Source organism: Varanus komodoensis, unplaced genomic scaffold (genome assembly GCF_004798865.1).
Source record: "Varanus komodoensis strain SLA01 unplaced genomic scaffold, ASM479886v1 scaffold1, whole genome shotgun sequence".
Lineage (NCBI taxonomy): Eukaryota > Metazoa > Chordata > Lepidosauria > Squamata > Varanidae > Varanus > Varanus komodoensis.
This window is the reverse complement of record NW_025335268.1, coordinates 66,718,901-66,746,230: the sequence shown is the minus strand read 5'-3', so window position 1 is coordinate 66,746,230 and position 27,330 is coordinate 66,718,901. Positions and strand designations below refer to the sequence as shown.

At 38.3% G+C, this 27,330-nt stretch overlaps 1 protein-coding gene across 7 annotated transcripts in view; it reads right to left on the bottom strand.

Moving 5' to 3' along the window:
* Positions 1-27,330, bottom strand: part of MAP3K7 (mitogen-activated protein kinase kinase kinase 7) — a 46,357-nt gene that overhangs the window by 8,730 nt on the left and 10,297 nt on the right. For 2 of the 7 annotated variants that reach the window (XM_044427618.1, XM_044427592.1), the window contains 11 exons: positions 26,015-26,080; positions 25,170-25,215; positions 24,184-24,322; positions 19,383-19,507; positions 17,943-18,071; positions 16,525-16,655; positions 15,446-15,527; positions 13,114-13,265; positions 12,084-12,243; positions 7,876-7,956; positions 3,831-3,898 (listed from right to left, as the gene is read on the bottom strand). In XM_044427618.1, the coding sequence (XP_044283553.1) occupies positions 3,831-3,898; positions 7,876-7,956; positions 12,084-12,243; positions 13,114-13,265; positions 15,446-15,527; positions 16,525-16,655; positions 17,943-18,071; positions 19,383-19,507; positions 24,184-24,322; positions 25,170-25,215; positions 26,015-26,080 (1,179 nt within the window). Of the gene's footprint in view, positions 1-3,512; positions 3,566-3,830; positions 3,899-7,875; positions 7,957-12,083; positions 12,244-13,113; positions 13,266-15,445; positions 15,528-16,524; positions 16,656-17,942; positions 18,072-19,382; positions 19,508-24,183; positions 24,323-25,169; positions 25,216-26,014; positions 26,081-27,330 lie in introns of those variants that run through there. The other 5 variants (XR_006414477.1, XM_044427602.1, XM_044427610.1 and 2 more) reach the window with 5 other exon arrangements.

Sequence of the window (27,330 nt, the reverse complement as noted above, 5' to 3'; positions counted from 1 at the left end):
GGTAAAATGGAGTCATTAGTAGTCAAAGCTATGATTGGTTGGCCTTAACTGCTGCCAGTTTCTGTGGGAGTGGGCTGCCACCATTGCTATATCAACTCTAGTCCTATTGCAATTACTGTTGACGATGTAGTAGTTATGGGGGACTTCAATTTCCCTGATATCTCCTGGAAGACAAATTCTGCCAAACACAGTTCCTCCAGAAATTCCTAACATGTGTTGCTGAGAACTCCCCTCTACAGAAAGTAGAGGAAGGAACTAGAGGAATAGCTATCCTTGACCTGATTCTAACCAACAGGGAAGATAGATGTAGTGGACAAAGTAGTAATTATGGGAAATCAGGGGGAAAGTGCTCATTCCATACTCGAATTTTTTATTCAAGAGGAAGGAAAAGCCAAATGTAGCCAAACACGTACCCTGGATTTTAGGAAAGCAGGTTTCAATAAACACAGAATAATGGTAAGTAAAATCCCATGGCAAGTGACTCTAATGAGAAAAGGAGTCCAAGGTGGGTAGAAATTTTTTAAAAAGGAAATTCTAAAGGCACAATTACAAACAATTTCAACAAGTAAAAAAAGTAAAAGACAACAAGCCCATATGGCTTCACAAAAAGCTTAAAGAATATCAGAAAGCAAAAAAGGACAAGTATAGCGAGTGGAAGAATGGTCAGGCTACAAAGAGAGAATACAGGTAAGTAGCATGGGATTTCTGGGATTGTGTCAGGAATGCTAAAGACAGGAACTGAGGTTAGCAAGGGAAGCACTCAGTTCTTACTTTGGCTCAGCCTTCTCCCAGAGGAAGATCTACAACCTTCCTGATGCAGGAGTAGAATGGCAGTTTGAGGTTGATAGGCAAATGGTCAAATATCATCTAATTAAGCTGAATGAGTTCAAATCTCCAGAGCCTGACAAATTCCATCCTAGAGTAATAAGGGAGCAGGCAGAAGAACTCTCAGAATCACTGTTTATTATCTTTGAGAATACATGGGGGAATGGAGAAAGTGGCAGGTGACTGAAGAAGGGCAAATGTTGCCCCTATTTTCAAGAAATGAAAAAAGAAGAACCTGAGAACTACAGATTGGTCAGTCTGACATCAATCCCTGGAAAATTTGTCTGAATAAATCCTGCCCAAACCATCTGATCTCACTTTTTGATTGGGTAACCTTCCTAGTGGAATGTGGGAATGCTGTGGACACAATATATCTTGACTTCATCTAAGTGTTTGTCAAAGTGCTCCATGATATCCTGATTGGCAAACTAGCTAAAACTGGGCTAGATCAAACATATGCCAAGTGAATCCACACTTGGCTGCAGAATCAGACTCAAAGAATGCTCATCAATGGCACCTTCTCAAACTGGGGAGAAGTAACAAGTGGGGTATCACAGAGTTGAGTCCTGGACCCAATGCTCTTCAACATTTTAAATCATGATTTGGATAAGAAAGTGCAGGGAATGCTCATCAAATCTGCAGATGATACAAAATTGGATGAGATGTGTAATATCCTGGAAGACAGAAACAAGATGCAAGGTGATCGTGACAGGTTGGAGTGTTGGGTTGAAAACAACAGAATTAAATTTCAGTAGGGACAAATGCCAAGCTCTGTACCTAGGATAAAGAAATGAAATGCATCATTACAAGTTGATGGCTCAATAATACACGTACTGCAAGTGACAAGGATCTGGGAATTCTTGTGGATCACAAGCTGAATATGAGTTAACAATACAATGTAGCTGCAAAATGGGCAAATGCTATTTTGGGCTGCATTAATATAAGTATCACTTCCAAATCATGTGGAGAACTAGTTCCCCTCTACTCAGTACTGGTTAAAGTTCACCTGGACTACTGTGTCCAGTACTGGACACTATAATTTTAAAAAGATGCAGACAAGTTAGAAAGGGTTTAGAGGAGGATAACAAGAATAATCTAGTATCTGGAAAAAATGCCCTGTGAGGAGAGATTGAAAGAATTGGACATGTTTAGCTTTGAAAAGAGAAGACTGAGGGGAGATAAGATAGCATTCTTCAGAAAGGCTGTCAGAAAGAGGAAGGCCAAGATCTGTTCTCAATCATCCCAGAGTGCAAGACATGGAATAATGGTCTCAAGTTACAGGAAACCAGATTCTGGCTCAAAAAGTTTCCTGACTTTTCCTGTTGACAGTGGATCCAATTACCTTGGGAGTTGTGGGCTCTTCCACACTAGTGGTATTAAGCATGCAATTGCACAGCCAACTGAGAGGGATGGTTAACATGGAGTCCTGCATTGAGCAGGAGGTTGGACCTGATGGCCTTCTTGGCCCCTTCCAAGACTGCTGTTCTATAGAAATAGGTAGTTGGCACTTGAAGATAGTCTATTTTTACTTACATTAAATTAAGAAATGCATAGAACTGCCTGAAGGACAGATGCAACCACACTCTTTCCATCAGGATGGTGTGTGTGTGCAGGCACGCGTGCATGTTTCTCTTGCCTCCGTGGGGAAGCACTCTGATATAGGACCTGAACTGTGTGCTGCAACACTATTCTGAATTATGAAGGTATTGTTAAAAAGTTTCATGAAAACTCTGGAAGCCTGTGCATTGCCATTATTATTTAAATTCCAACATTAAGCATGTTTTAAACAATGTCATTTAAAGATTGCTATCGAACATAGTTAGCCACATGTATCAACATTATTGCAGAGACATAACACTTTTTTCTACCCTTCTTCCAGAGCTTTCACTGTGAACCCCCAACTGCATGCTGATAAAATATTACTTTGGTATGCACACATGCACTTGTCTGAAGTACCAGCTTGTAAAACCAAGTGAAACCCTAGGTAGGGTCTGAGCATCAGTGTATGTCTTAGCAGTTATACTTTCCCCAATGACTAGTTTAGGAGCAACTTTAAAATTCACATCAATTTGAAAAGTTTAACAGTAAAATAATGAAGTTGTTTTCCTATACATGCTCACCTGGGCTTAAGAAGTAAACAATTACACCGTATGCTTTATAAAGTTTCTCAAATTTAGCAGTGGGGGCAATCTTAGCCGTAAGATGGTTTGGATTCCTAGATCCAAGGTCAGGGAGAGTGCTATGACCTCAGAGCTAGGAAATGAAACTCAGAATTGGCACAGAAAGAACCATGTTAGTTACCCTCTGAGGTTGAAAACACAATTTTGGAAAGGGAAAGGGGGTGCTTGGGAAAGTGAGAAGGGCAGGTGATGGAGATGAAATGATACATTCTATTCTGATGTCTCCCCATCCCCCTTCCCTCACACTCTGAGATGGGCAAAAAAGCCTATCTGGCAAAGTGGAAGGCAGGGAGAGGAAGATTGTCTTTGCTGCTCCTCCTGCTCTGCACTGCATGACTGTAATTCAAGGCATCACAAGGCATGGCTGAGCTTAATTTACATTACTTTTAATATACACCATTACATATGCAGTTAATGTGTAATGGATATTTCTAGAATGAAACATTAAGAAAACATTTCACATATGGTTCATTTGGAGACATTTTCTACTTACTTTGATGGACTTACCCACAAGTAAGTGAGCTTCGTAAGCCTTGCCAAAATGCAAGCAAAATAAGTGCCTATAGTAAGCAATGATACAAAATATTGCCTTTTTCTTAATAACTGAAGAGGAATTAATACAGGTGCAGCATTGTTGAAGAGAATTTTCATGGTGTACATGACACTTTCACAATTTTAATTTTCTTCAAATATTTGGATTAAGAACACCTTTCAATTTCAGTTTTGTTATATCATCTTTGAAATAAGCTGCTCACCTATGCAAGCCTTTTATTTTTAATATCTAAACTACCATTTAATGAACCAGCTATGAAGTAGATTTTTTACCTGGTTGGATTCTGTTCCAGCAACACTAAGGTCTTGAATGGATCTGCGCCTCTGCTGTCCGTTGCCTGCTGGTGAGGAAGGGAAAAAAGCTGAAACACACTCAAACAAAATAAGAAGGGTGTGACCGTTGCAGAAAGAGCTTGGAATTTGTACAGATCCAGTGAGAGGGAGAGAAAGAGGGTGTTTGTATATGTGAAGGAGAGGGGAAAACAGAGAGACAGCTGCAAAGTTTTAAGGGGAAAAAAAACCGCTCTGCACACTGGCATGTCAACAGAAAGCATATCCTAATACAATAACCACTCCTATCCCATGAATAGCTTCTGCACTTTCCTTCACCATCTTCTGTCACATGTGTTTTAACTGGCTTAGAGATGGGGGGCTGGCACTGATGACGACATCTATTTCAAGGAGGTTACGTTATGGGGATTTCTAGAGCAAGTCTGCAAGATGCTGCCAGCTATCACACTTTTTTGGATTAGTCAATGAATGGAGTAATGGAGAGAACTGATCCCCAAAGGGTCTTTGTGCCTTATCTCTCTTAGGAAAAGCCAAGACCAATCTCTGTTCTGGTTACAATGCTATTAGTTTTTGATGTTGCTGAGAATCAGTTATACTTAGGCATCTCATTCTATAAAGACATTGCTCTTCAAGCCTGCCTCTTAGTTTAAAGGAATCTGACTAGAGCACCACATGCTACCAAATTTATTTATAAATTACAAGCCACTGATGGCTCTATAGAAATAAAACATATTGTTAATGACTGCAAGCTGAACAGAAGCAACGCTTTCCAAAAGGTTTTCCATCCTTTTGATATTCAGAATTTTCTACAAGCATTTTGGCATTTTAGTGGTTGCTGTTTTCTGAGATGAGAGATCAGCTGTCCAAAAGAAAACACTAACATGTTATGATTAACAGCTGACACAATACTTAGACTTCTTAAGTCTTTGAAGGTTGCATTATATAACTTTGAAAAAAACAACAACAAACTAGTAGTAACACTTGCAGCAAGCACTCCAGCTATAAGCACATGCATAAACATCCAGTGTCCTTCAGTTTAGCATGCGACTGCTTTTAATAAGAGTTACTGAATCCTACCCTACCTTTGCCAAGGTTGAAAGAAAGTCATCTAGGAACATTTCAGTGTAGGATGTTTCTAATTTGCAGATACATTAAATGGGATAAAAAAGAGAATGGAAATTCCAGCTGTGTATATATAAACATAGTTTTTGCTCAGCATCTTGTGTTGTATATAATTGTTGCATGAGCAGAAAGTAGCTAAGTCAACCAGTCCTTCCTTTTCCTTACAGGTCCAAGAGCAACTCCTGAACAGTGGGGAATGTGCTGCGCAGAACAATTATTCAAATGGCTCCCCAGAAGCTCTGTGGAGGATTTTTTGTAGGTATGCTGAGGAAGGAGAGGGAATGGAAGACAGATTAGCCGAATAAACTGTCCTCTGCTCATGTAACCACTGGATACAACCTGTTGTGTCTTTCCAAAAAGTATTTACTAGGGGCAGTTTTTATTTTTACATGTAAGATTTTGATTTATCAAGTATGCAAAATTTTAAAAAGGGATCCAACAAAGTGTTTCCATACCTGCTTGAAATTGGAAAGGGAATTATGCTCTGAGCCTTGATTTATGTATTTGTTAAATCTGTATCTTGACTTTCTATCAAGTGATGCTCAGGAAGTCTGATAACTGATATTGTGGCTTACAAAATGGTTCAGAATTTCTAGACCACTTCTGAAAAATACCAGTTGAAAATTATTGTGTGATACCCATGCTTAACTTCTTGATCAATTTGTAGAAATTTCAGAGTCTGTCATTTAAAGAAGGTATTAAGTGAAAACTGTTAAGTATGTTCACTAGGAAAAAAAAACTTAAGATGTAAAAAAAAATCAACTGGTCATTAATAGATTTACTCAGTTGGTCCTTAGCTCTAGGCAACTCAACATGGACCTCAGGATCCTTGACTGATATAACAATTACGTGCACATTTCATTCAATAGCTCTCATCTAAAATTAGCTCAGCTGAAATGAGCTTGTAAAAAAATATATGGAATACTCATTCTCCTTTCAGATTAGCAGCATTTATGAACCTAAAGAACCCAGCAGATGTGTTGCTGAAACATTATATCATGGTTGCCAAAAAGTTAAAATTAAAAGTCTGGGTGGGGTAAAATTAAAAATGGAGGAAAGCTGGGCTCAGCAGAGCAGAGGACACCAAACTGCTTTAAATGAGAAACATTCAGATAAGCAGTAAGACATTATAGCAAATTATTAGACAAAGGCTTTTTTGTTGCTATTAACTATTACAGCCATAAGGTGAGCACCAGAAGCACAGCCAAACAAGCAGGCTATCAATAAATACTCGTTGCTCCTTAAACCAGTCACAAAAACACAAGCTTCCAGCACTTTAAGCTGTAGCTCAACTCACTATACTTTTGAGAGTGATTTCTTAACCATCTTTTTATGCTACATTACACAAGGACATTTCTTACTGTGAAAATAATTTCTATTCAAGTTCAAATGATTATATAATTTAGGAGTGAGAGGTGAAGAGAGGTAGTTGCAAGGTATCAGAATCTACTGACACCTTGAACCTTTTGTATTATGCTACCAAACAGACAGACATACAAAAGACATTGTGTAAGAAGGGAAAGAAGACAAGTTACCTAACATACATAGGTGCTGACATAAATTTTGATTCAGCAGCTTGCTTACAATGCAAGTCACATATAACATTCTACCTCTGAAAAGTATATTATAGAGGGAGTAGTATCTGCAGGTCTGGCCATTTTTGTTAGGTAGGTAGAGTTAGATTTCAAAATATTGTGCTACAAAAAAGAATGGCCATCTGCTTTAGTTATTTTTCTTACTGTGAACACGATCCATGAAAACAGACTTCAGGAGACCATGAACAATGACAGGCTCAAAGAATGAAACAGGAACAATTCTTTTTTACATGTTGGAAATACCATCGGGCAATTTAGAGAATATCTAGAAGCACCTATGTCCCACTGATTTCAGTGCAGTTAATCTCATTCAAAAAACTTCAGTGTGTCTCGGGTTTGTAGAATTAAACTAAAAAAATATGAGAAACTAGATCTTGACAGAGATCAAAGTGTCTGCCACAAGACAATAAACAAAAAGACTCAACTGTATACAGTTATTGCTTATATTGTACCATTATAAAAGACAGAATGCATAAATTTCAAAAAATGAATACTATAAATCACCAACAGTAGATCACTCATAGACTATCAGTTTCAATTATGAGCCTAAATTAAATTCACACTAGTGATTGATGGCTCCTAAATCCATGGGAAGAAATCTTTGTCAGATTCCTGCTTGAATAAGCTGTAAGCATTAGTTTTCCCAAAATAGTTATGTAATGGGTTCGATCCTTCAAAGTGGCAGTGCTGTACATTTTAGAGAATTACTTCCTTTTTTAACTGCTTAATAACATACAACATCACATCAAAATAGAGGATGTCAGAATGGAAATTAATTTTCAACTTAGTTGATATAAACTATGTTGTTATATAAATTACAAGTTATCTGAAGATTTATCTTTTCTTCCCAAAGCCATGAAAAGAATGAATTTGCCCAGCATTGCTCTCAATGTATACCAGCTGTAACAATATATTTGAGGAAGCCATCCATCGTTTGCATGAACTTGATAAAGGCTCATAGTGCAAACTGACTTTTGACCATTGTTCTGTAGTTGGATTAATTTTCTTGTTGTTGATATTTTGTAAATTCATTGATGTGAGCCGCCCCGAGGCTTCGGCGAATGGGGCGGCATAAAAATGTTTTAATAAATAAATAATAAATAAATAAATTCAGTCTTTTTATATTAGCACAATCTAAATAGTAACAGAATATAATTGGGTCTCTTTATTTGTTGTGTGGATTACACTAAACAGGAAAAGCTGGTGCCAAGTGGTAGTCAATCACCAATAACAGGAGCAAGAAGTACTTAAAGATTTGATCATTATTCCAGCATCAGTGTCAATAGATTCACACAGCTGGTATATGATACCTGGTTTGATGATCTCTGGGACATCCAGAATGTTGCCAAATGAAGCAGTTTTACGATGGCCGGGTTTAGGTTTGGAAAAGGCTGAAAAAACACATACACACAAACAATACACATGCAAACGACTAGAAATGGTAACACAAATCATTCAGACTAAAACTGCACTTTTAACTTAATTTGGTTAAACTGGAATGCATGCAAAACAGGTCATGCTGAATGAACTGCATAGCTTTCCATTCATGCTTAAAACTGTAAAGCATTTGTTAAAAGCAAAATACATAACTAGGGTCAACAATGTAACACAGCACAACATTATTAGTTAGAGTTAGGAACATAAAATTCAAACAAAAAACTAGAATGCCAATGGAAAACAAAACAAAACAAAGTCTATGCTACACGACAGGCTAAACTGTCCGCTAGCTCCACTTCACTTGTAGGTTAACAAAATGTATATCTTATTGCTACAATTCAAATGTTCTCTAAAATAAATATTTAAAGTTTTATGTACAGTTTGTGGTTTTTTATGAATTATTCAAGGCATAAAATACTGTGATTTATTCACTCCAGCATGTCAGTCATTTCTGAATTGGAATCGAATTTCTGTTATTATTGTGAAAGATAGAAACAACCAACCAAGCAACCCCTACTCTATTCAGCACAGAGTCACAAAAATTAAGAGATTAAAATGACAAGATGACAATTATTTGCTGACAATGAAGTTCATAATGTAAAGTTTGGAAATTAAATAGATGTTAATGTTACCAGTTAATGTAAAACAAAAGGATGATTATAATGATTATGTTGATGGTAGTATAATGGTTCAACAAGTTAAGTTAAAAACTCCCAATCAGGAACAGATTTGTGAATTATCCTACCACATGTAGCTATTCTATAAGATTCCAATCAATATGGTGGTTGCAAATCCACCCTTACTCTATGGGAGTTGCTTTATGCAATCTCAATGGAAGCTGCTAAAGTAATCATTTTTAGGTTAGGCTGTGGCATTGTCACAGTGGATCTCTGCAAGTGTAACATTCTGTTTAAGGATTTAAGATCTATCACTTCAGCAACTTTGTTTCAAAGACTACTGTCAACTGTATATGAGCACACAAGCCCTCGGTGCTTTTCCCACTGGTCTTCTAATATATAATATCTGTCCTTAAACTATTTCATTTATTCTAAGCATGGGAGCTTTCGATTTACTCAGCAGCAGAATCTGAGCATGCTGTTCTCTAAACAAGTGGTATTCAAGAAATTAGTCTCCTGTTACCTTTAAACAAATATAATTAAAAGATCACTCATCTTGAAATTACTTGTTGATATGTTATTTGTTTGTGTATCTGACATTTTCAAATTAGTCTTTCTTAAATCAGAACAGGGAACAGATACCCATATCCAATCTTAAGAATAACGTATTGCCTCTCATCTTTCTCTATAAATATCCTCAATGTCACAAAGCTAATCTTCTGTAAAAACAAGTAAGAAACCAGAATTGGTTCTTGGGTAGGATCCAATAGTGTTGCAGAGTTAGCAGTGATTTCTACCAGCACAATGTCATAATCTTTAGCACCGTTGGACCCTATACCCAGCATGTTTATTTACTGCATGTCTTCCTGTGAAAGGCCACACTTTTATACTTCATGAATGTAGCTGAAGTGTGATTGAAAAAGTAATTTTAGTTAACGGCTGTATATGAAGATATACTACATTTTACATGAATAATTTTTGGCTTAGTTTAAAAAATGGCATTCACACACATTTTATTATTCATCTGCATGTTTTGGCAGTGTCTCAACAGAAATAAGCTACGGAAATAGGCTGCCTGATAAATAAGATGTTTACTGACTCAGAGTATATTAATAAGGTCCAAATATGAAAAATTCATATCTTAAAGAAGGCATCACCTACAATATACAGATTGATGAAACGGCGTTATGTAAGCCGTCCTGAGGCTCTGCAAAAGGACTACATATAAATATCTAAATAAATAAATAAATATTGTTTTAATAACTCAAGATAATAAATTATGGAAACAAAAATAGGTTATTCCTCTACAGATGGCTAGGCATATAGTATTTAAAAGAATTATATGGAGATCTAAGCTATTGTACTCTGATGGCTCTGACAGCTAAGGAAGGATTTCAATGTGGGTATGGTTGTGTGTGTATAATTTTTATACCACCTAATAGCCAAAGCTTTCTGGGTGGTAAACAATAATAAATGTAAAATGAACAAGTTATCTTCTAAGCAGAAAAATATTGGTTTGGATGCAGAATCCATCTCCTAAAGATGGAATTATTCCTTCAGTCCACAAGAGGCTTCTGATAGAGTGCAAGAATCCTGTTAATAGAATAGAAGTAATCACAATCTTTATTGATTCTCTGTCCTCCAGTAGATTCTAACCTCCCGATCTGGCAATCTGCTCCAGAGAGTTAGAGAACCCTCTAGAACAGTGGGACAGGTGATACCAAATGCTGCAGCGGGCAGAGGAATTTTCTTGCCATCTGCATCAACAAAGGCATGCTAAATAGAGCTCCACTGTTCCGAATAGTGAAAAAAGAAGCTGTATTCAACCCATAGTATTTGCATGTCAGAAAAAAATGCAATTTTATGTATGCCAATTGTATGACTTTAGCAAGAAAGAAAATAGGAGGACTCCCCAGAACATGGTGGGGAATAGGAAAAAGTGGTATATCCATTTTGACACTTTTTTCTGCCTCCACACAACAGTGTTGTCAAGTGCTCTAGTTACCCTTCTTGGCTCTGCTGTATGAGAGACATACAGATTTTGTAAAATCTGTTTATCCATTTGTACTTTGTGGATTGTCAGATGTTTTTCATTTTGCCAGCTGCTCATTGACAGAATCATTTCAAATGAGAATTTTGTTCCTTCTTTGCACTTGCACAAGTGTGCATTTGTACAAATCCCCTCAAAACTAAGTAAAAAACAAAAAACTAACTACAACAGTCTGCATGTCTGTCCTTCAGAAAAAGCTGGCCCACTGTAGAATCTGCACATTTGATTCACAGAAATCTTCACTCATTCAAATCTGTTGCAGATTTCTCCAACACCTTTAGCTTTAATCATATCTCACAGCTAAGGGGCCCTGTTTGGAAGTCCATCTACTATGAGCAGCTGGGAGAAAGCCTTCCAAGCTAAGCCACGAGACTTACTCCCCTTTGCTTCCACACTCTCAGAGAAGTACAGTGCTTTCCATCTTTACCTACTTTTTCAGAATGAATGCAGCTTTCTATCATGCTTCTGAATTCTCTGGATTGTGGCCACTGAAACTGCAACTAGCGTCCTTCATATAATTAATTACATTAGTAATTAATTATAAAAACAAACAAACATGAAACTAGTTCCATTAGTTTAAACAAAGCAAAAATTAGCTGGAATGGTCTACAACCATATTTTATTTCACCATTATTAAAAACATTAACTGTATACCAATTTCTTCTTCTAAATGGGTTTGCATAGGAAAAATCCCACGACTTTTCAATTAACTAGGCATTTTTAAAAGTGTAAAACTGGCTTCAATTTCAAGCACACAAAAGAAAATGCTCAGTTCCAAACATGCCAGTGAGTATTTGGATGTGAGGAAAATAACTGCCTTTAATAGCTTTAATCAGAAACATATCTAAAGATAATCCAAGCTGAGAGCAAAGTTAATTGCACTGATCAGAGTAAAGCAACTAATATTTGTAAACAGATGGCAGTGTGATAGAATGAGTGCAAGGCTGCTTGTACAACCAGTCTTTCCTGCTCCCAGCAGTCCCTTTTGTTTCCTGAAATGCTGCTCTGCAGTCTGGGCCCTCCTAAATAGCACTGACTGCTGGATGGTGGCACCTTGTGCAAATCAACCTCTACTGGTGCAAGATGCCTGCACCTAATTTTGAATAATTTCTTTCTCCCACTGCAGCCTCCTAGAATACAACCAATGCTGGTCATTAGGGCTCCTTTCTTCTTTGAAGGTAGGCAGTCTTTGGTAGATTCAGAGGTAAATGTTTAGTTGTGGCAGCAGCCTTTCACATCTGCAATAATATGATCCCACCAAATGTGATTTTTTTAAAAGGAAACTTAACAATGGACCCATATATGGTTTTCTTTATGTTCAGTTTCTTATTTTTCTCAATCGCCTTCATGTTTAGTTTTTATTCTTATTATTTTATCAGTATTTTATTCTTATTATTTTTAACAATATTTTTACCTGGAGCAGCAGCAATTCTTGCTTCAATTTCAGACATATCAGCACTCATTCGTTTGCTTTCTCCTGAAACAAGAGTTGATTGTGGTCTTCCACGAACTTCTGACAAGCTCTCCACGCTGCTACCACGGGATGGAGGTAGACTTAAATGGCCGGGCTCTCCCTGTAGAAATGTGACTGATTTACAAGCATTCAAAAACTAATTTGGGAAATGAGTGAGCAAACAAAAGTGTATACAGAAGATAAATTTCCAAGGGTCATTAAAAAAAAATAAAGCTCTTAAAATGACAAAACCCTAAATGACGAGAAAGCTAATGTGGTGCAGTAGTAGAGTGTTGGACTGGTATGTGGGAGATCTAGGTTCCGAGTCCTGTCCAACAGTGAAGCTTAGTTGAAAATTCTGAGCAATTCACTGACTTGCTATTGGGGAGAGATCAGAAGCCTGACCCACCATGAGAAAAATACTTGGAAAATCAGATCTGATAAATGTGTATTTATCATTTGAAAATTTAACATTTCGTACTCCTGCGAGTCATTTGGACTTCAAGGCGATCAAACCGGTCAGTCCTAGAGAAGATCAACCCTGACTGCTCTTTAGAAGGCCAGATACTGAAGATGAAACTCAAATACTGTGGCCACCTAATGAGAAGGAAGGACTCCCTGGAGAAGAGCCTAATGCTGGGAACAATAGATGGCAAAAGAAGAAGGGGGCGGCAGAGGATGAGGTGGCTGGATGGAGTCTCTGAAGCAGTTGGAGTGAGCTTAAGTGGACTCTGGGGGATGGTGAAGGACAGGAAGGCCTGGGGGAATGTTGTCTATGGGTCGCAATGGGTTGGACACGACTTCGCGGCTAACAACAACAGTCACAAAACTGGGTATTTTCAAACTAGGGATTTTTAACTGATATTTACTATGAATACATGAAAAATACACACAACAAATTGAGAACAATAGAAGACAGAAATATGTTACTGTCCTGATTCTAAGTACATCTAATATGAGTTTGCTTAAAATATTAATGCTACAGACTTACTGGCTGCTTTGCTGCACTTTTCTTCTGCTGGGCAAGTTTTGTTTCCAAGCGTTTAATAGTGTCATTGGTAGCAGTTCCTTGAAAGTCATTTGGTTCCATGTTGACATCACTTTTGTTACTGGTATTTGTGGAAGTCATGTCCATGAATGAACCTATAAATATTAAGCATATTTTGCTTTAGCTGAGGTCATTTTTGACTATAAAATTTCTTCTTCCTTTCCTCATGTTGCATCTTATTACTTATTTAGAAAAATATTAGCTAGACTGCAATAGTGCAGTTTGATATTTGCTAGAGTAGCAGATTCCTCTCAGCATGGGAAATCATGTTCAATTTCTTAATATAATAAATCACTAGTAAAAGCTCTTTCTTTGGAAACATGAGAAGCAATTTTGATTATGGATACCAGGTGTCACAAATCCTTCTGTCTTTAGGAGGTTTGTTGTGAAGGTTTTAGATGAAACTGTGGTTTCAGAATAGCACAATTCAGGAAACTAGCAGCCTCTTGAATATTGTTTCTTAGCAGTATCTACATGAGATATTTGTGCATAGAATTAAATTTCATGGGAAATAAATTCAAACAGGGAGCTAGTTTCCAGGTAATTCATCCACACATTACTTGCTAAAGTGTTTCATAACTTTCAGTGGAAAGGATTTTTAGATTACAGAAATTATTTCACAGCCAACCAACCACAGGCAGTTCCTATGTTATGAACATTGAGTTACAAACAACCCATACTTATAAATGAACTGCCACAAAGCCTATTAATTAAAAAAAAAAAACTACTGTAGGAAATCGTTGTTGCCATAGAGACAGAGGAGGTGAAAGGGAAGAAAGGGAGGGCCTCCAAAGCACCATACAGAGAGAGAAGTGACAGGGTAGTGAAGGACGTCTCCAAAATAGTCTTTCCTGCCCCACCCATACAGAGAGGGAAATCTTTCTAGCATTTTCTTGCAGCAAAGAGGAGGCACTGGTGAGTTTGGGCATGGGGTGGTGGCTAGAGATATTTGCAGTTTTTCCACTTTCACAGGGGTCTTCTGCCCTTAATCCCTGTGAATGTGGAAGGCCGACTAAATGTGATTCAAATTACATGCACATTTCAATTAAAGACACATTTCTATTTTCTCAGGAATGGAACTCTTTCATAACTCAGGGATAGAAAAGACAACTCAATGATTTGGTTTGCAGGTAGTGACAAACTAGAATATAGGTTGAATATGGGTTCTTGTTGAATTGTGGATTGTTGTTGCATGTGACTTCTGCACTATAGTTTAATTATGGGATGATAACAGCAAGTAAGAGAACTATGGCTCATTGCTGAGTCATGGACTCTGGGTTTTTGTGCTTATTGACCTATAGGCAAATCATAGTACAGACTCTGCATATAACAACAAACCATGATTTAAAAGCTATGATTGATGTCATATTCAACACAAACAATGAGTTCTTCTTAGATGCAAACCAGGCCATATTATGCTGCATGATTTAACTACAGATTTATTACTACTTCCCAAATTTCTAAACCTTTGTCTTCTGTAAGGCACGAGGAGCAAGACTGACTTTCTACAGGAAAGGCCTGTAGCTTAATGCAAGAGCACATGTTTTGGATGCAAAAAGTTCCAAGTTAAAATTTCCAGCATCTCCAAGTGGAGCTCAGGAAAAGTCATTATTGGAAATCCTATAAAAGCTTATGCCAGTCAGCGTAGACAACAATGAGCTAAACATACCAGTGGACTTAGTATAAGGTACCTTACTATTCTTATACAAATTGATGGTTGCACATTTATTCGCAGGGATGCTTATTTCCAAGGCTATTTTCCAACTGCCATAATAGTGTCCATCTATTCTACTGCCATTACAGCACTGTAGATAGTGATGCAATGCCAGAGCAGTGGTTGTAGGCTATGTCTATGTAATTTATTTGCTCTGACAAAATGCCTTGGATGCAGACACTAGTGTTCTTAAGTGGAATTCTGCTCAGAATGTCCCTGCTGATGGAGTGTGTGTGAGGGTGTTCTCTGATTTTCCCTCCCTCTGCAGTGCCCAGCACCGCCTCCCCTACTGTTGCAGAGGGCATCTAACTTTCTCGAATAGGTTTCTGAGGCACAGAGATAACTGGAGGGGGAAGTGAGAACTGATGGAAGAGCACATTTCCTGTTCAGTCAGTGGAAAGGCTCAGCCAGATCAGAGGTCTCCATGAGACAACGGTTCTCCCACCTGAAGGAAAGCTTTTGTTGGATCTAACCAATGACCAACAGGACTGGCCCTAAAGTGAGTGTGTTTTTTAATTTCTCATCAAGATCACATTATAACTAACTTCTTACTCTACCCACCTGTACTAGTGGCAGAATTGCTTTGGCCTTCATCAGAATATTGACAAGGATACTGCAGAGGTTCATCAGCTCTTGGAAAATACTGCAAAAAGATAAAGGAGATCTTAATGATGAATAAATCAATTGCACTTTTTATTCATGACAATCTGCCAGAGAAAGGAGTGGTATTGGATGCAAGGCTTTGCCGGAGGCTATTAAGGTTCAGCAGGTAGTGTAGTGAACTTTCTCAATGTTCAAAAGCCAGAATAGTTTCTTGAAGCTTAGACCTTATGGCCTTCAGCTTGAGCATAAGAGTTGCCTATCCCAATCATTCTATAGATAAGTGCTACTTTTGCTGTGAGAATCAAATTGTTTACCTTACTGCAGCAGCTTTCCCCTTCCCATCTATCTGGAAGAGGGAGGGGGGGAATAGGGTCTATGACAGGGAGAAAGAACTTTATACAATTGCAGTATAATACTGCAATATATACAATTGCAGTATTATACAATTGTCCTATTGCAGTAATTCAAGAACCACTACCCCCGTCTAGAAATTGGTTTTATATTCAGTGTGTTTCTCAAAGCAAATCAGCTGTTTGCTGGCATACTCCAAGTCATGTCAAAGGAGAGAAGAGGAGAATCACATGACTGGAGACTCATACCTATAGTGCTAGCCTGTGGGTTAATATTTATGTGCAAAATAGGCACTGATCTAATAGTAAGCATGTTTGTGGGGGAAGCAATAAGAAAATGATATTCTTTTATTTTAAAGTGAAGAAAGTAATCAAAGCAGTTATGATTCCGTTTACTTATACTTCATGGTAATGAAAGTGGAAGGGAATAATGGTTCTGAAAAACTCAATTGTTAAAAAGTACCAACTATCTAGTCAAAAAGTATAAAAATGTACAGGCAATTACCTCAAGTCAGTGATTTCTTATGGGCTGGATGTTCCAATAAAGTAAAGTGAATGCCATGGCAACTACTCTTTCATCTACAATTTTCTTCACCTTATTATTTCTATACTCTCTCTTTTCCACATTTTCCACAAGCCATTCTTTTCAGTATATTACTGCAATATCCAAGTTTTAAACTATTATACCTGCATTAAATGTGTCATTATTTTGACAATTTCCTCCATGGAAGGTCGTTGTGAGGGATCTTTAGACCAACAGCGAGTCATTAAGCTTTCAATAGGCTTTGGTAAATTTTTTATCAGTGGTGGTCGAGTACCTATAAATAGACCATTAAATAGAATAAATACATTCATTCTCGCTCTCCCCCACAGCTCCATATATGTACACTGTAGTTTTAAGTATTATGCACACTTTTCAAGCTTAATAATCCAGCTTTGGTTGCACTGAAATATCCTTGATTATTTAGGAAAATAAATTAAACATACTGTTACTATCCTCCCCCCCCCAAAAAAAAACCAAAAACAGGAACATTGTAGCCCTTCTTCGATTTTTTTCACTTTCTTATTGAAATCTTTCCCAGAAATAAATGCAGGGATTTAGTTTACTCTTTCAGTAAGATGTTTGTTGCAGAAGTATGGCAAGTGGAAGACAAAACTGAGAATGGGTTTTGTCTTTAAAGGAAGGAACTTTAAAGGAAGAAAATGCTATGTATTTCAAAATTTTAACAGGGAAATTTTACCTGTGCATTTACAGTTATAAATTATTCAAGCATTCTTGTAAAATATTCAGACCTATACAGGCATGACATATCTCTATAGGCATACAGAGGTAGGTAGCAACCCTTAAGGAAGGCATGACAGTGTTACTGCTAGACCCTAACAGTACAATCCTATACACATCTTTTGAGGAAGCTTTAATAGGACTTAAGAAGGAATTTAAAAGGACTAAATGTTACTATAGCATCGCAATCCAAAATGTAAACATGTTTAAAGAACTAGTCTGTCTGGGTAAAAAATAACAAAACAAAAACACCCCCCCCCCGCAAATGCAAACAAACTTATCCTGTTGAAATACAAAATATTATTTAGGCATAAAAGTATTCCTGAGCAAATAATATGTCATAAATGTTGAAGAAGGTTGACTAATTTGGACAAATAAAAATATCAGCTTTTAAAACATGAAGCATTATTAAAAGCTACAGACATATGATCATCCCTATATTAGTTGAAGGACAGGCCAAACTGGAATGGATAATTAAGAAGCTGCATGTCTAATTAAGGAGTTGTTCTACTCAAGCAGAAAGCATGCAGGAAAGCAAACTTGCAGGGAGAAAAAAAAGGGAAATGGTTTTGCATTATTCACCCAAATTTCCCTTTTGCTTTTTTAAAAATCAGACTCTATCTTCCATCTTCTGCATGACTGACTGCAGATCAGTGGCATTTTAAGACACAAATTTGCCATTGGCACTGGGTTTCATCAGCACATATGCCATCAAAGTAGTGCAGTGCGCTATAGTAAACATACACACATGTGTACACAGACAAACATTTCAGAAATGCTAGTTGTTGGTTATTCATTCTGCTTCCATAAAACATTAACTTACCATTGTGAACTGCCCACATGATTCGAAAAGCAGGACCACCAATCTCATCAAAAGGTTTTCTACGGGTAATCACTTCCCAAAGAATAATACCCCAACTGAATACATCACATTTTTCACTGTAGTTGCTACCTGAAAAAAGGTCATTTATATAATTTCTGTCCTTTTAAAAAACAGCTGCAGTATATTCTCTGCATGTTAGCAACAAAACCAATTACGTTTATGGAACAAAGTTTATTGGAGCACGGAGGGATGAAGGGCTGCTCTAACTAATCCACCTTCCTTAGCACATGGTCAATATTACATATGATGCATGTGACAACCAATGATATGTGCAGCTATCTTGATAACGATGGACACCAATTCATTTTAGTCTTCAGCCAACCATGGGATGTGATCCATGGCATTCTTATATAAAGTTCATATGTAGAACTCTATATTCTCATAAGGTGACTGATGTCACCAATAGAACCACATAAAGCAATAATAGAATGAGAGAAGTGGGAAACCTCTTTCAGCTTAAGGGTTGAATTCAAATTTGAGGAAGTTCTCAAAGGTCGCATTCCGGTGGTGGATGGAGATGATATAAGGATGAGGCCAAAAACACAAAAAATACCAGCATATTGAACCTTAAAGCTCTCATTACCAGTAATTAAGTCTTAGGAGCAGCATTCCAAAGTTTTAGAATGGGCAAATAAATATGCAAAAGCTAAGAAACCATCACATGATCAGTAATCAGTAGAAAGCAGACGGAGAGCCCCTCAAGAACTGGACTGGGATCCTAAGGCAATCAGATCTGGCTGCTGGGCCTAGCTTCCTCACCCCTGCTTTTGAATCTCTTAGATTATCTTACTACAAATGCTGAAAGTTTTCTGAATAAGAGGTTGTTTTCAACAGACTTTAGAAGTTAAAATAAATATCATTTGGAGGATGACATGGCAAGCATGCTACAACCGCACATGAGAACACTTTCACTGTCTACTGCCTGTATATATAATCTCACTAGTATGCATTCCAGCATCACAAAAGGATACCTCAATAGTTTTCACAAAGGCAACATTCCAATTCAATCACTGCAGCTCTAAGTGTAAATACAGATTATGACAGAAGCCGATATATTACCCTGGAGACAGGCGATACCTTTTCAGCTATATAATTTAAATTGGGCTCATTAAGCTGTGAATATTTTTACCAGTCTAATATTTTGGAAGTTTATTGCTTAGGCCATGTAAAATTATAACAGATTATGATCCCAGGCTATTAACAATGATTTTTAAAAGGGCTCTTTCTGCATTCTTCCCACTACTACCCAATAAACAACATTTATATTCAAATGGGAAGATTACATCTGCTTTTCCATGACACAATTTAGTATAAAAAAGAACAAATTATAATGGATGTGAAACTATGAAAAATACTAATTGTTTCACATTTCTTTATTACCTTCAAAAACTTCTGGTGCCATCCATGCAGCACTTCCCTTATTGTTGGTCATGTGTGTCTGAATATCACAGGCTGTACCAAAATCACAGATTTTTAAAACTGTCCCCCCAGCCACCAAGAGCAAGCTGTCAAACAAACAGAATATTTCAGTAGGCTTATAATTATAGAAGTTATTACACCAATAATGCAATCCTATGTATGTTTAGAAATAAAAAGTCAGAGGATCATGAAAGATAGAGTGGTTTTTTGCTAAGCTTGTAAAAGATTGCATCCTAAAATATATTTTAAAAGTTAAAGACAACCTAAGATCATTTAGTCATGCTAGTTGCAACTCTAAATACACATGAATTCTACTAAGTGGAAATATCTTTTTAAGTAACCTCTGCACCGCAACAACTTTGAGCAAATTACCCTTCATCGTTATTTGCACTAGCAGAATGCCATGCATTGTGATGTACAATATGCATTGCAAGAAAGTCTATTAAGAAAACACAGAGAACTACACTGTGCCCAGGTTCATGAGTCACAATAAGCAATACAGCACAGTTTCCACCATGTGCATTTTTGTGCATGGATCTGCCTGAAAAATGATCAGACTCATCATGGTAACTCTCCTCCCATCCAGAGTTTTCTACTCAGTCTTCCTGGTGGTATCTCAGGAGACACTGTGCAGAGGAACGAGGGTCCTTGCTTTGAAAGACAGGATCACAAACCAAGTTTGGCTCACTGTGGCTGTTAAGTAATCTCTGGTGCACAGAAAGGGTTCCTGCTCTGAAGCACAGCAGACAAGATGAGGGAGCTGCTGAGGCACTCAGGCCTCTTGCTCCAGAGGGAAACACTTCTGATTGACCAATCTCAGGCAAGAGGGGTGGGGGGGATCAGCTTGGCAGTGCTGCAAAAAACAGATGTGTGGCACTGGGATGCTCTGCAGCATTCTGCCCCAGCCAGGCACTACTACCCAGCGGATTCGCACCACGCCTGCTTGTGCAGGAGTGGCGGCAGGGAAATCAATGGATCAGTGCTGCTCTTCTTACAGTGCTGACCAACTGATCACCTGCTGCTGTCCAGATAAGACTTTTAGGGCAGGAGAGAGAATGACTGGGGACAGTTATCAGTGGCAGCTATCTGGTTTGCTGCTTGGCAAGAGCAGCAACGGACCATTTTTGCCAAACAGCTTTATAGTTCTAGCCTTGGTACTATGCTGAGTTGCATTTCCCCATTCACATGGAAAGTCAACTAAGCCACCAAGAAACCACAGACAAACCATTGTTTTTGCTTGCAATTTCTCAAAAACAAGCTCACTATGCTGAACTTCCATGATGGGGCTTGCATGACACGAGAGACCAAACTTGCTTCTTGTATTATGTGAACTTGCTCTGTGTCTGTCAGTGAAAGCCAGGTCACTCACTGCTAGAAGAGACAGTGACCACAGCATGGGCACTAAGTGTGGCATTCCCCACCCTTGGTCCAAACACAGTATGAATGGACGCCACATGTTTATTGGAGAAAGCAAATGGTGAACTGGGCCACCTTTCAGTGATGTTAATTCTACTCCCTGTGCACTATCTGGAGGGACCAGGTTTTGTTTCTCTTCTACTCCACAGATTTGCAGATCAGAGTTTTATGGTGGCTTATATATCTTAATAGTCAATGGGAACAAAGCCTGCTTCATGTGTGTTATCACATTTTTGATTACATTAGTACACTACAAAAAGACATAACTGAAGCTCTGACATATGCATGTTATCCCTGAACAGCTAACTTTTCCCTGATAGCTACTAAGATTACTATGAATGACATATGGTACGTCTATAGTACATACTATGAATGACATACTATGAATGACATATAGTATGTCTAGACCAATAATGATTTTGAAACAACAAATACTTTGTTCCACATCTGTATTTTAGTTTTTAACAGTTTTAATAGCTACTCCCCCAAGGAAAAAACTTGGCCAATCAAGACTGGGATATGTCCTGGTGTATATAGCAACTCAGAGTTGCTATCTATCTTTTTAAAGTGTTTGCCAAGAGACCTGGCTCCAGGCCTGTTTGGAAGAAACTAAGCAGCATGGAACACCGCAGAATTATGGGATATTCAATGTCATCTATGCCATCTTTGGAAAGTGTGCCAGGTCATCTGGTAAATTTTGTTTTTCCTTGATGCTAACATTTTACCCATGTCTTTGATAGTTTGGCTGCTAACAACTGTTGCTGTTCAGCCTCTATGTGGCCAGCTGAAGCCAGTCCAGTTCAGATGGAACACTGGAATTTGACTTAGCAGATTTGGCCAAATACAGTCTCCACAGACAACCCACACAAACCTCCAGAAAGTCTGAAAACCACGGGTCCATGGCCAAAATGGACCTATGAGCCCCAGCTGTGCCTTAAGCAACCTCACCATGAACTTTGGGAAGTAAGGGAATGGGAAGAATATAGTAGCTGTTAGACTAGGACACAGGCATCACACAGACCACCTCTACTTGTGGATCTTGATACCTGGAAACATATCTCTGTTGAGAGTGACATCAGGTGCTCTCTACCACCTAAATCAAACATAGGTTCTTCCCCTGTAGAGCCCTGAAAAGCGAACTATTTTGATCATTTATATATATTCTTCTTGCTATGTTGTCTGCATGTAGCCAAATGTTCCTGTATAAGATGAAGACACAGAAACTTGAAGAGCTGGGCAAACTGCTCTGAGTTCTAGCCAACTGATTGGCTGATGAGTTTTGTACTCCAACCAGGTCCCCTAAAATATCTGCCCCTAACAATGAGCCCCCCAGCCCTCCAGGATGGCATGCGTGGTAACCTTAACTTAAATTGGTTGCTTTATTGGCACTGGCCTGGAGAACTGTTGAGGGTCAAACCAGCAAGAGAAGAACCAGGTCATCCAGTACAATAAGGACAGATGTGTTCTTTATGGGCAAGCTGGACCTGGTTGGTTAGCAGAGCTACTGCAGGGGACAGTAGTAGAAGAAATTGGCCAAGGCACATAGTTAATGGAGGCCATTATATACCTCTGAAGTTATGCCAGATCCATCAGTGGTGACTTCTTCCATTTCAGGATGTACCAGAAAGGAACACTTTTTTTACTGATACGTCTGTTATCATCCTCCTTAGTTCTGTATTCTCTGACTGACTTCAACAACTTTCAGTTCCGTTGATAAGGAAACCATGCTCCTCAAGACATGAAACAATAATTGGTATGTGGGACAGTGCCTGCCTCATAATTGGTGCTCTGATCTAATAATGATATCTGTGAATCTACAGAGTGTGGAGGTGACTCATCAGAGCCACTAAGACCTTGGTGAATATCTGAGGAGTTAAACCAAAAAGAAGCACAGGTGAACTTGATCCAGGCCATATGCAAAGTGTAGGAAGCACTGAGGCAGCTTCCTCATTGAGATGCAGAGATAAGATTCCTAAGTTCTAAGAGGCCAGAAGATTCCCAGAAAGAATCAACTCTTTTGTCAGTCTCAGGGTCTGCATCTTGAACTCTTTCTTCTAATAAACTTGTTGAGGAAATTAAAGTCTAGAATAGCTCTTCCAGCCCTATTCCTTTTGAGGACTGTGAAGAAGATGAAGAATACACCTGGAGTTGAGCAGGAAGATACTGCAGGTTTACTGATCATAGGGGAAATATCCTGTTTAAACAAACTTTGTTATGTAGATGTGAAGATCAGGTCAGAATTCAGTTCTCTTGCACTCACTTCTTTCCTGCACTTGGCCCTGGCCTGGAAGCGACCTGAGCTGAAATCAAGCCTACAAATGCTTGGAAATGCTACTGGCTTCTCTATGCAAAGTACTCAATTGTTTGGGCAAAGCACACCAAGTCTGTACATGTTCGGAAATAGAACTCTGCTTGCACAGGTGTGCAGGAGGCATGTATGCAAGCCAGCTTCATGGACTCACTTCCTGCCAGATGTCCTTACAAACACTCAGTGTAAAGTGGACTTTGAACAGAAAAAGAGAGGGCCAGAGTCTGGGGAGCCAAGCAGAGGAAATACAATGGATTCCTAGTCCCAAACTAGATTCCTCACACATCACTAGGGATGGTATTGATCTGCTCGGACAATTCCCCTCCTCTGTGTCTTATCATCCCAGGAAATGCTCACATAACCCCTATGCTTTGAGTGGACCTCTGAAACTGATGAAGAACAGGAGGATGAACATGATGATTCACTGGATGCAGAGGAGGGGAACCTTCTCTGTATTCTGAAATGGTGCCTTTTATGTTTGCTATCACTGTGTTCCCCGTACCACCACCACATGAAATGCTCACTGTTGATACAGTATTCCCACTATTTCCCCTGCAAAGGCATCACTGTCCTGCTTTTTCACAGAGAGGAAGTAACCCTTTATTTTCAGTTCCATCTTCCACTGACTAGGATGAAGCAACCTTGCAAGAAAATTAGTCTTATAAGAAGATCTGATTAACATATTTTTCCTCGCTACTGCCAATCAGAGGCCAAAGTAAAGAACTGAGCATGACAGAAAGACTTTCTTTATAACTAGAAATATTTTATTTAAAAATAATAATTCCATCACCCAGTTCTAATAAATCAAGATATTCTCAAAATTAATACCTGTTGTGCAGAGACATGCTTTATATATCACTAGTGGTAGTGCTGAATAGATTCTTGCTAATGAAAAGCACCATATTATTAGTATAAAATTGAGACAGCTTACATCGTATCTAGAATTGGCTACTATAAATCACAATCTCCATTAGGATTAGTAGAAAGCAAGCTGCAAGGTCTCCCAAATAAAGCTTAGAGAATTCCTAAAACACCTACTTGGGTGGCTTTAGGTCCCTGTGAATGAGAGCCTTTGGTTTCATGCTGTGAAGATAGGCCACTCCCTGGGAACACTGTAAACACCAACTCATTGCGTGTGCAGCAGTGTAGTAAGGCAGAGGCTCAGCACCATGTAGGACTAGAAAAAAAAATACAAACTGAAAAAGAACTTTATTGCAAATTACAGTACATACAACATGGGAACACTACTACTGTGAACATCGTGTGAACTACAGAGCAGAAAGTGTTCTTTTTCCCCAGTCTGTCTAATTTTGTAAGCCATCCTGGGACATTTTCTTGTGTAGAATGGGATATAAATGTTTTAAACAAAGTAATAAATAAATAAAGGGATACTTGTGAAGTCAACTGGGAATAATGTATATGTCCATGTGAGGCCAAATAAACTGTAGTCCAAGTAGCTAAACTGTTCTGAGGTGTGGCTTGTTTTCAGCAGCACTGGATACAAATTGTTTTACCACTTTATTTAAGAACTACACTACTAAAAAAATTGTTTCAGCACTGGAGTAACTGTTCATAGAACGAAACAGAATCATCAACAGTCATAGGAATAAACTTGCAGGAAAAGAATGCATGCTCAATGTTAATTATGGTAAAGCAAAAATTAGGATTGCTTTCACCTTGAATACTGCTCAATATACATTTACAATGCCTGTATGCAAATACACAAACATTTCACTACAGTACATCCAAGCGCTGAATTAACTTTCTTGCTCAGCCAATTCAGTAGTATGAATTGATCTATATCTTCACAACACTAGCTGCATGGAATTTGTTAATAGTAGCTGTATAGAATAGAATTCTGAATTCTGATTTTTGTAAAAAAGCAGACAAAAGAACAACTTAGGAATTTACATTAGAAATAAAATGGTATATTAGTTATACCACTTGATTGGTTTTATAGAACAATTCTGCAAACATTACATTTTAGGCAGATTTCTGGACAACACAGTTCAGGAGATACTCACCATTATAGAGAGAACCTCCTTCAGCATATTCCATAACAAGACACACCTTAGTGGAAAAAAGTATGTGTGAGATTAAAATAAGTTTTTGGTTTTTATGAGAAATGTTTTAAGTAGGGATATTTAAGAAACTCTATCTGAATTTCTGTTTGAACTTGAGGGTTCCAAATTACCTGGCTTTTTTGTGCAGCAGCAAGAATATCTAATTGTAATTCTTCTTCTTCCCTGCTCCCCACCCTTTACCTTACTGATGGCACACAAGCAGTTGTGCACATTGATAAAATGCAGCTCATCTATACTATGTTCCAAGAATAATCATTTGTGCACACTAGTAAAGTGGATGAGAAAAGAACAGAAACAATACAAGTTGTGGAAAACTGCATGCTCCTGAATTCCTTTTAGACATTCTTCAAGTTAAATTGGTGTAGAATGCTGTACCAAGTGGACTCATGGAGCAGAAATGGAATGGAACTGGGAAACCAGGCTTACTTGAAATTTATTGATAAATATATGCTAAATAGATATTCAAGACAGTTATTCTTATAAATAACAAGAGGGTGGAGAAATAATGATATCTGTGAAAAAAGTCAAAGAAAAAGCTAGTAGGCACTGTTAACTCAAACAAACTTAAATCATCTTAACATGTTTCGGGCAGTCTTCCCCAAACTTGGGCCTTCCAGACACATTTGGACTGCAACACACAGAATTCCCAGTCAATGGCCCTGCTGGATGGGAATTCTCGGAGTTGCAGTTCAAATGCCTCTGCAGACCATCAGGTTGGGAAAGACTGGTTTAGGGCCACAGCAAGGTCATAGTGTGATCTCAAAAGCTACAGAAGTGCTACTTACTGGATTCAAACAAGCGCCATATAACTTGACAATATTAGGATGGTTCACACGTGACAACTGTCGAAGCTGGAAATTTAAAAAGCCAGGTATTTAAATAATCCATAAAAACAAATGATAAAAATACAATAAAATATCAGAAAAAATTAAAAAGTTTAAAACAGCTGAAATCAACTAAAAACAGATGATGTGGGAAATCTTTTCTATCCCACAATTCTTCTATACAGAGAACTTAAGAGAGAGCAGGCCCCTTCCTTTGTTCTAGGAAGGAGAAAGGGGTCATGTCCCACCTTCTCAATGGAAACTGATTCAAGGAAACGTGATGGTTTGTCTTTCATTTTGTGTATGGATTATCAGACACCCAGAAGCGGGATGAATACTTCTCACTGCATCTGAGCTTCTGTAATGTTTAGCACAATGAGACTGAGTGAACCAGACTTCCAAAGGTCTTTGGGATAGAGCAGTAGTATTCTGCCATTTCTGAAGCATGTCAGAACCCTCTCATTGCCTTTGAATAACTTCAGAGTAAAAAACACCAATGGCCTGGGAACAGACTACCCAAAGGATCATTCCTTCTCCTGCCCACATATATACTTGTCCAGATCATCTCTGAAGACTCTCCTCCAGGTTCTCTGCTAAATAAAGAAAGTTAAGTAGCTAATAAGAAAATGGCTTTTCCAGTGGTGGGACTGCAGTGGTAGAATACCCTCTCCAGAGATGTCTGCCTGACACCTTTATTATAGTCTTTCAGCACCAGGTAAAACCCTTTTTATTTTCCCAGAATGTTTAGGCCTTCAGGTTTAGTTTTATAAAAGTCCATGCTTTTAATGCCTTAGCAAAACTGCAGACATTCCTCTGATTTTAGTCTTTTAAAACATTAGCATAACTTTTGGGGGGTTTTTTTTTCAATAAGTCAATAAAAGGCAAGTGCCTGTGGCTCAGGAAGTCCTTTACATATATCCACTTCTTTTCAGAATAAAAGAATATATCCGCTTCAAAATAAGTGGGAAGGAGTTGAGGTGCATGTACACCAATGCTAGGAGCATGGGTAATAAGCAGGAAGAGCTTGAAGCTCTCCTGGGAATAGGAGGGTATGATCTGGTGGGAATCACAGAAACTTGGTGGGATGAAAGGCAAGTCTGGAATGTGAACATAGAAGGGTATCACCTTTTTAGAAAGGACAGGAAGGGAAAGAGGAGTGGGGGCGTGGCTTTATACGTCAGGGAAGGGATAGGATGCAGTGAGACAGAATGCAGCACAGATGGGGATTCGGTAGAGGCAGTCTGGGTGAAGCTTAGGGGTTTTGACAGGGAAAGAGA